The following is a 10500-nucleotide window of genomic DNA, read 5'->3' on the forward strand; positions in this document are numbered from 1 at the left end:
CTCTATGGCCTTCCACACCCCATAATCCTGCAGAGGGTCCGGTCAATACACATTTTAAGGGCTGATGTCGATATTGATCCGTAATGGCTTGGGGTGGCCTATAATCCATATTTGGCTATTTGGTTATTTTGTGCTGTTATACATTAGACTATTATGTTTTGTAAATACCCTTTACATGATAAACAACAGGCAACTGCATTATAGCTCTTTAATTATATAATTAATGTTATTATTATTGTTTTACAAGCCCCCTCTTGCATTCATGAAATTTATGTTGACGGAAAAAGGCAGCCCTAGACGTACAGTTTAAAAGTATGTTTAGACGTACAGTTACAGTTTAAAGGTGTACTTCTAATCACTGCTGCACTTACAAAAGTGTAAACAGTCTAATAAGTTTGGTAATGAGAGGAACAGAACAGAACCTCTGCTTCAGCTCTGTCCTCACACAGCTGCCTGTGCTGCAGGAGGACACCGAGTACTTACTGGCCTCCGCCTATAGAGGGCACTATAATGGTTTACATAATTTATGCGGAAAATGTAGGCCATGCTATAAATCCCAATTAAACATTTTTAAAATATGAGGTTTTCTTAAGTTGACAAGTTGTTTCAGCCATGTGTGATCCATTGACTATGCTGTGATCCTACATTTCACTTCTGGGAGTTTATCAGATCTTCTTCACATCAAGACTCCTGTCTGAGGCTTTTCACAGCAATTGAGTAATAAACAGTATCATATTCACTGCAGTTGGCCTAGGTAGTTTGCATGTTAATGTGACTGGCAGCAAAAAAAAAAAAAAAAGATCAAGGGCAAGATAGATGTTTTATCAACAAGCACTTGTTTAATTAATACTACCAATACCGGTAACTTTCATTCCAATAGAATCACATTCAAGACACACACACACACACACACACACACACACACAATTTTGGTTATTTTGGCTTGAGAGGGGGGTGTCTGTTCGGTAAATATGAAAGTAGAACACAAATATACCCGTGAGTTTACACATGGCATTGCAGCTGAACATGTTTTCAGGTCTAAATCAAATCTGTGACAGGACCAGCACGTTCTCCCTTCAGTAAAACATTACGTCATTTCTTTCCAGCAGTTCTAAGCGTTTTCGTGAAATTGCTATGGTTTCTGGGAGATGAAGTCTCACTTGTGACACGGTTAGAACGGAACTGGTGACATTGGCCTACATTTCCCAGAGCTCTATTTTAAGACGCGACATGTTGTGGGAGGAGACCCTGCTTGGGCAGAAAGAAGCATAATTTTGTACCTGCCCCGCTTGCCCAAGAAAACTGGAAGTATCTGCTGGTACTGGGGGTTAATCGTATGGTGTGGACCGGGCCAAAGGGTTCACGACTCAACCGAAGGCTGTAGCTCGCGTTTTGCATCATGGAGAAGCAACTGCATTTGAGTATGCTAGCATCGAGACCTCCAGTGCCGGGAGGTTTGCAGTCTGGTTCCAAAATGCGAATGGGGTGAGCTTTTAAAGATGAAACAATCATTACTCGCAGAAAAGCGGTACACGACCTATAAAGTGCAAAACCAAAGAGCAAGTCATGTGGAATAAGGTTTTACAGTTTGCTGCACGTTAAGGATAGCCTACTCCAATGTATCGGTCCTCTCACAGAAGTGTTAGAGGGTCTTGATCGAACTGTCACGACTGACGCTGCATGAAAGATATGGTTGAGATTTCATAATTTCTTCTGAAAATGGGTAACGAACTAAATAGGAATTCAATGGATATGCTATTTAAGTGAAGCTAGCTAACCGAAACATGCCTGCTTGGGACAAGCGGTTTCAAACAGCGTGGTTGTCAACACAGAAACTATTCAAAGATATCGTAATATTTTTCTGTCCTACCAGCAGTACCAAGTGCAGAATCCACTTTTTGTATGATAGACATCTCTTCCCATATGGAAACAGTCAAACTAGTTGTAAAATTGGTCGCTAGCATGGATGGATTTAAGTAACAGATTTGCGAATACTTGGATGCGTGCCCGCCCGGTGACGACTGACAGTGTTGATAGCTGTAACAAGCAAGAGGGTTAGGTAGATAGCAAAACCACTCTGGATAGGACACTAACACTACACGTTATTAGACTATTATGCTAGGATATTAGTCTGCCTAATGACAGAGGACATGGTATGAGTTAACACCGAAACAGCATGACCATCAACACTATAGGCTCCGGTGACTCTGGGATCTGCTGGAGGTGACACAGACCTGGACTTCATTCTCCCAGCACTGCACTACTATGCCCAGTGATCTGCGCCCGAGAGGCCAATACGTTGGCACAACACCACATGCACGTTCTGCATGGTTGTATAGCTATGTTGAATATAGGCTAATCCAGTCACTCAACTGTGATTTCACTCTTTGCCTAGAAAACAACAGCAAGCTCCACTTGACCCCCATCAGCATAGAGACTCAAAGGAACATTCACAAACACAGTAGAGAGAGAGAGATAGAGTATTTATTGTCCTATAAGGATATTCTTCTTCACACATCATAGTACATAATTCATTGAGCAGACACTGCTATCCAAAGCGACGTATGTCACTTGCTTTACAAGGGCCATTGTCTCTAGAGCAACGTACCCATGTCACTTATATTACGAGGGTAATTGTCTTAGGGCAACTTGGGGTTAAGTGCCTTGTTCAAGGGCACAACAGTGGAAGCCTGGAATTGAACCTACAACTTTTCAGGTTATTGCAGCTAGCCCATCTCCTGAACCATGACGTACGTACGCTACCATAGTCCTAGTAGAAAGGCTGTACCTGCTACATACATACGGCACTTACTGACTAATGATGACCATTGATGTTCTAATGATGAGTTATAAAGCAGTTTCTAACTTTTATACGGGTGACCAATTACATACTTTTACTTTAACACTGGTTCTGGAGAAGTCTGTTCTATTACTGGTTCTGGAAAAGTCTGTTCTAACACTAGTTCTGGAGAGGTCCGTTCTGATGCTGGTTCTGTTTTCTTCCGCAGTCCTGGCCGGAAACGAGACTTCAGCCCGTTGCCGTGGAGCCAGTACTTTGAGGTCATGGAGGACGTGGAGGTGGACAATGAGAACTGCAAAGACATATCCTCCTCTCACAGACCTGTGTGTGTGTGTGTGTGTGTGTGTGTGTGTGTGTGTGTGTGTGTGTGTGTGTGTGTGCTTGCACCTCTCACGGAACCAACTGGTCGCCTCCACTTTCTCACACAGAAACAGTAGCATCAGTAACTCACACACACACTAACAGATAAATACATAAAGCACACACACACACACACACCGTACCACCAGTAGCAAGTTACAGATTTGGTCTGGCTCTCTCACCTACACACTAACAGATAAATACATAAAGCACACACACACACACGCACACACACACACACACGCACAAAGGGGACCGGTCGCCAGCCCAGGGCCACTGTGTGCAGTGTTGCTGTAGACTGGCACAGCGGGTAGAGCGGGCACGGCCTGCCCATGCCAATGGGCTCTCTTCAGAGAGAACAGGGCTTTTGCTTTCAGCAAATTTTCTAATGCTGGGTGGGTAACTTCGGTGTAGTTGGAATGGGGCTTGTTAGATAGTTTAATGAGTACACAGTATGTGTTTTTTGGTGTGTGTGTGTGTGTTTCCTTGACCACACCGCACACGTTCCGTATCTACAGCAGTGGCTCTGAGGGTCCTGTGCTGCTGCTGCTTCATGGGGGTGGACACTCTGCCCTGTCCTGGGCTGTCTTCACCGTGAGTATCACTCACACACACACACAGAAAGAGTAACCATGCACATAGCCATTCTATCCTCTACACACTGAACACATTTGCCCACCCCAAAACGTGTGTGTGTGTGTGTTAATTTCCAGGCGGTCATCTGCAGCAGGATCCACTGTCGGGTGGTTGCTATGGATCTCCGGGCACACGGTGAGTACGTCCTGTGAGAATGTACTCATGCGCTACCATGGCGACTCTGCCGTGGAACACTTAGCTTCGCTTCACTCCGATCAGAAGCCATGTTCTACTGACACTGAGAACTACAATAGATTCTAGAACAGTAGGCTCTAAGCTACAATAGGTTCTAGAACAGTAGGTTCTAAGGCCTCATGCCTCTGTTGTGGTAGTTCCCATTACATGTACTGTAGATCACTCAAGACGATGCTCTGGCTCAAATAAGCAGGCCATGCTGTCAGGATAATATAAGCTAATGCATAAAGTCAAAGTGAGCCAGGCTAGAACACCATTCATATAAGTGTTTTTTGTTTCAGCTGTTATGTTGCTATTGTTAAGTTGAGGCACACATGCACCAGCTAATCTGTGAATGTCACCTTGATTGATTGTTGCCTGGTTACCTCTGTCATGCAGGTGACACAAAAGTGAAAAACTCAGATGATCTTTCTGCGGAGACAATGGCCAAGTATGGTGCCCCAAATCCAGCACTGGCACACACATTCATATACATGCAGTACACATGCATTGTTTAGTTGATTGTTTGATTGATCGAGTGAGTGATTGATTTGATTGTCCTCCAATTGTAGGGATGTTGGTAAAGTCGTGGAAGCACTTTATGGGGAAACTCCGCCACCTATCATGATGATTGGCCACAGTATGGGCGGAGCTATAGCGGTTCACACAGCGGCAGCCAATCACGTGCCATCGCTGCTAGGCCTCTGTGTCATCGACGTGGTGGAAGGTAGGTGAATCTTCACCCGTCTGTGGTCAGGGTCTGTTTCTCCAATAGGCAAAGGAAACTGGTCGTAAGAGGAAAACGTCCAGAGACAATGTGGCAATGTGTTATTACAGCGTGTGTTATTACAGCGTGTGTTGTCTGATTGTCTTCCCCCCCCCACAGGGACAGCCATGGATGCCTTGAACAGTATGCAGAACTTCCTGAGGAGTCGACCAAAGACCTTTAAGTCTGTGGAGAACGCCATCGAGTGGAGGTAGGAAGCTGCAGTTGTTCACTCAGCCGTGTGGGGTCCGTAAAATTAGTTGCTTGAAATGATAATGTTGAGGTTTATCATCTTTAAAATATTATGCCCTTTTCACCCAAAAAACAAGCAAGTTGTGTCTATTTGGTCCTATTCACATTAACATTTAACTTCACTCAGGTCGTGAAGAACCATTCCGACTGCTGCTTAGTTTGGTTTATTTGTCAGGAAACTAGCTGATGAATGTGTAGAAATGTTTGAGTCAGTCCATGTTGTCAAGTGATTCAAAATCCAAAATTGCCAAAGACCTAGTTGCATGTCTGCCAAAAAACATGGGATAGCGGATCTGCCAACAACTTAGAATACAAATAGTTAACTGTTACGGTTATAAGGGGGTCCTCGGAAAATGTTTGTCCCCTAAAAGGGGTCTCGCCAGATCCTTGTAGTTCCGCCATGCTCCACCAGAGGCGTTTCGCTGAGCTCCACACAAGGGTCTGGAATCAAGGGTAATGCAAACTCCTTCAAGGGAGCAAAAAATAATGAACCAATCAGGATCGCCGGGCGGGATTTCATAGATGTGACGTGGCACCGAAGCGACCATTCAAACAACAATGGCGGCACGTAGCGAAGAGTCGTGTGCTGACATTGATTCTGCTATTTCAACCGTTTTGTCGAATCTATCGAGTATTTATCTTTAAAAGATGAACAGAGAATGGTTTTGAAGGCATTTATTGGTGGCAAGGATGTGTTCACTCTTCTTCCGACCGGGTTTGGCAAGAGCTTGAAGTAACCTAGCACATCATTCAAGATAACAGACAAGTGGTTTATCCAATCACATACAAGGATTTTTTTTACATCTCCTATTGAGAAGTCCCAGATCCTTGTGTGGAGCTCCGCGAACTACAAGGATCTGGCGAGAGTCAGGTTATAAAAGGGGCCCTTGGAACCAAAAACATTGAGAAACCCTACTATACATCATTAGAACTGAGAGAGAAAAATGATGATCTAGTAGATTTATGGGGGTCACAATTTTAAGAGTCTCCCGTGAGCTCCCCAGACAAAGCCAAGCAAGCAGTGGTAGTGTTTTGCATCACATTGAGGTTCCCCTCTGCCCTGATGCGATGCGATGTGATGTTGGGCCATGTGTGGGCCATGTGTCGGCCATGTGCCATGGACGTGGTGTAACTGGTCTCCTTGCTGTCGTCTCTGCAGTGTGAAGAGTGGACAGATCAGGAACATGGAGTCTGCGCGCGTCTCGATGGCGGGACAGGTGAAGAAGTAAGTGTGTGTGTGTGTGTGTGTGTGTGTCTCCACGGTGGGACAAGTGAAGAAGTAAGTGTGTGTCTGTCTGTGTGTCTGTCTGTCTGTGTGTGTGTGTGTGTGTGTGTGTGTGTCTCCATGGTGGGACAGGTGTGTGTCTCGATGGTGGGACAGGTGAAAAATTAAGTGCCCATGAGATCAGCACGTGATAGATCACGCTGGAGTGAGTGACTGACAGTCATTAAGTTAAATATCAGTCAACCTTAATTTGAACTTTTATCAGTCATATCAACCTAAACGAGCTGGACTGAGTCATCTTTTCTGAGTATTCTTTACTGAGTATTTTCCATAATGTTCAATGTAGATACGAAGATGAATGCCATTTTGTTGGTGTGTTATTTTGGCTGTGTTGTTGTGTTGACTATTTTCACTGTGTTGTTGTTGGTGGCGCGTTTGTGTGTTGGCTGCGTTGCTGTTGTTGTTTGTATGTTGGCTGCGTTGTTGTTGTTGGTCATTTATGTTGGTGTTGTGTGTTGGCTTTGTTGTTGTTGATGATAATAATGTGGTGTTGTGTTTTTGTGTGGCTGTTTTGTTGTTGTTAATATTGTGTTGATGATAATGTGCTTTTGTGTTGATGACGTTGTTGATAATAATGTGTGTTTGTGTTGGCTGTGTTGTTGTGTTGTCTGTGCAGGTGTGAGGAGCCCTTGAGTAGCCCAGGTGTGTCTAAGAGCATCACTGAGGGGATCATTGAGGAAGAGGAGGAGGAGGAGGAAGAGGGGGAGTCCAACCACAAGAGAAAGAAGGAGGAGGACCAGGAGGTGAGGAGGAGGAGTAGGAAGAGTTCTGGAGAGGTTCACTCTCTCTCTCTGCCTCAGTTTGTATGCTGAGGTGTCTGTGAGGCTCTGCAATAGTATAGATAAGACTGGAGGAGTAGTTTAGTTAGTTAGTGTTTAACTGCGGCTTATTGAAGAATGTAGTATTGCTTCTTTCACAATTACCTTGACCTTGGTGTGTGATCCTCACATGAAGGAGTGCTTGTACACCTGGCGTATAGAACTAGCAATGGATTACCTTGACCTTGATGTGTGTGTGTCCTCAGGTGAAGAAGGAGTGCCTGTACACCTGGCGTATAGAGCTAGCGAAGACTGAGAAGTACTGGGAGGGCTGGTTCCGCGGCCTGTCCTCTCTCTTCCTCACCTGCTCCGTGCCAAAACTCCTACTGCTTGCTGGTGAGACTACACACACACACACACACACACTCTCACACCTGGTATATCAAGCTTCTGGCAGGTGACACACATACTCACAAACTCAGTCACGCACACACACACACACACACACAAGCCCCCCTCCCTCCTTTTTGAGAGTGCATTATGCAAATATGAATCTCTCTCTCTCTCTCTCTCCCTCCATATCTCTTTGATGAATGTTTGATCTCTGTTTGCTGGTGCAGGTGTTGACCGGCTGGATAAAGATCTCACAATCGGACAGATGCAAGGTCAGTTCATACATTGGCAGTGTGCTTCTTTTTTTCACATACAAACAGAATGAAAGTGTGTGTAACTATTCCTGCACTTGTATGTGTAGGTTTGTACTTTTTATGTGCCTCTATACTATATATGTGTTAACTTTTCAACTACCTCTGTGTGTGTTAACTGTTTGCACACCTCTTGCTGGCTCTCTCTCTCTCTCTTTCTTTTTCTCTCTCTCTCTCTGTGTTTGTGTTGCTGTGCAGGGAAGTTCCAGATGCAGGTCCTTCCCCAGTGTGGACATGCGGTACACGAGGACGCCCCCGACAAAGTCAGTTCACACACACACACACACACACACACACTACTCTGTTCTGTTCTGTCACTCCCCACCACTGATTGTGGTGTGTGGGTTCTGATTAGTCAGCAGTGGGGTATCCTACGAAGCAAGTTAGACATGTCTAGGCTATCTAAACATATCGAGGCTGCACAAAGCCTTAACTCGGGTATTAAGTTAAGTGATCCTACGATAGCAGATATGTGATAAATTTGTCAAACTAGGCTTTCAGCTCAGATCTGTGCGCGTTCTCGTGGTTGGGGTGACTTTGACCAATCGGGAAACGTGGAGATGCACATGACCGCCTAGGTTAAACAACGATTACTTCCGCATTTATGAGCGGTAGCGAAATCTAGGGTGGTCTTTTTTAGTGTCTAACTTATAACATCAAAAAATCGATGTTCATCAGATATTGTATGGTAGCTATGCATGTCCATAGTAGTGATATATCTGCATGCGCATCATAGTTAAAAGTGCCTTTGAGTTTCAAAATGTTTGAAGAGGCGGAGCCGCTCCAGTAGATTCTCACATGTGAGATGACTTCGCTTTTCAAGATAATTGATTGGTCAGTAGTCAGTAGGATTAGTCAGAGGGCGGTGATTTTTCACGATTTGAGCTATAAGTTAGCACATAACCTGCTCCCGACCAGGTTTGGTTGCGAGCATAAGATACCATAGTGATACAGCAACGCTAAAACAAATCCACTTTCGTATGACGGCATACTCTGGCTTTGAGCGCAACACACCTCGCTAAGCCACTAATCGAGCTTCGTAGGACACCCCACTGGTCTACTTCAGTTAGTTTTGTCTAGTTTGGTTAAATAGCAGGGGCCTCTGATTGATCAGGTGGCTTTCTACTGCCTATTCGTCAATCATTCTTTAATCATCCTATGTTTCATCCATTACACAAGGACTAAAAAATCTTTGCTAATGGTCTAGTGCGGCTAGATATCAGGGGCCTTTGATTCGTCAGCTGGTCTACTTCAGTTAGTAATTGTCTAGTGTGGCCTCTGCATCTAGCGGATCCTCCTCACCTAAACACTGGTCTAGAATCTAGAACTCCTCACCTAGAATAGAATATATACTTTTTTGATCCTGTGAGGGAAGTTTTTTGCATTTAACCCAATTTAACCGAATTAGTGACCACACAGTGAACACACAGTGACACAGTCACACAACTCAGAGCAGTGAGCTGCCTGCCCAACTAGAGGCGCACGGGGAGCAGTGAGGGGTTAGGTGCCTTGCTCAAGGGCACTTCAGCCCTGGACTGGTCGGGGATCGAACCGGCCACCCTCAGGTTACAAGCCCGAAGCCCTAACCAGTAGGCCACGGCTGCCCCCGTGTACCTATGCACTGGTTTAGAATCTAGAACTAGAATGCTCCTCCTCACCTAAACACTGGTCTAGAATATAGAACTAGAATGCTCCTCCTCACCTAAACACTAGCCACGTTTACATGGACAGTTTTTTGTCATTCCGATTGAACATTTTTGGCGAAATAGCCATTGTTTGCTACTTTTCTTTGGGAAGATATTACGGTCAATCCGATTGACCGTATACGTGAACGTTCATTCGGAATAAGAACGGACTACGCCACCTCTTCTATTCCGATTGAGGTGTTTATATGACTATTTTTATTCCGATTGAGTTGTTTTTCCGTTTCTAATCGGAATTGAAGTGTCCATGTAAACGGGGCTACTGGTCTAGAACTACAATGTTCCTCCTCACCTAAACACTGGTCTGTCCTTCTGTTCACAGGTAGCTGACGCACTCGCTACCTTCATGGTGCGGCACAAATTCACAGCACTCAAGGAGGGCTTCCCATGGTGAGCACACCTGACCAGAACAAATACCTACCTGTTGTCTTTAAAATGTATTTACGTCTTGATCTCTCAACAGTAATGATGTTTTGATCTCACAGTATCTTAATCTGTGTGTGTGTGTGTGTGTGTGTGTGTGTTTGTTTTAGATGAGCCCTGTGTGGGGTCTGGTCCATTGTTGCTCTGGAGCTGCCTGACGCACTGAGGCCCTCAAACGTCATTCTCCATTTTGGCCAGCAGGGGGCACCAGAGCTGCTCCACACGACTGGACCCCTCCGCTGCAAACCCCTCTCAGCGCTTCATCCTTAAATTAAACGTTTTTAAGAGTTTTTATTCTGAGGAACTTCTTTAAATTATCGCCATTGTCAAGTGTTATTGTTTTTCTTTTTCTTTTCAGACTGAACAGATCTACAGATAAACTATCACTATGCCTCGTGTTGAAATCACAGGGATTTGTTTTGGTTTTGTTTTTTTTTTTATTTTGTTTTATTTTGCTACTTTGTTTCTCCCTGGGTCTTAGTTTTTGTATGTCCTGCGATGCCTTGTCTGCGTCGTGTTCAGTTTGGGGTGATGGCATAATATTGTGCTTTATGTGTTGCCCATGAATGGTTTTGATGAAAACAATAAATATGAACTATAATAGGAAAGTTAAGTAGTCTTATGCTTTTTGCCTATAAA

The 10500-nt window shown here is 44.5% G+C and overlaps 1 protein-coding gene across 1 annotated transcript; it reads left to right on the forward strand.

Moving 5' to 3' along the window:
* The first annotated feature begins 1244 nt into the window (after window positions 1-1244).
* Window positions 1245-10469, forward strand: ppme1 (protein phosphatase methylesterase 1). Its single transcript, XM_062537253.1, has 14 exons — window positions 1245-1485; window positions 3009-3100; window positions 3660-3754; window positions 3874-3931; window positions 4370-4421; window positions 4543-4697; window positions 4857-4947; window positions 6148-6213; window positions 6890-7016; window positions 7298-7427; window positions 7652-7696; window positions 7934-7998; window positions 9761-9828; window positions 9972-10469. Coding segments are annotated over exons 1-14 (1131 nt in total). The 5' UTR covers window positions 1245-1399; the 3' UTR covers window positions 9973-10469.
* Window positions 10470-10500: the final 31 nt, after the last annotated feature.

This window comes from Sardina pilchardus, chromosome 5 (genome assembly GCF_963854185.1).
Source record: "Sardina pilchardus chromosome 5, fSarPil1.1, whole genome shotgun sequence".
Taxonomy (NCBI): Eukaryota; Metazoa; Chordata; class Actinopteri; order Clupeiformes; family Clupeidae; genus Sardina; species Sardina pilchardus.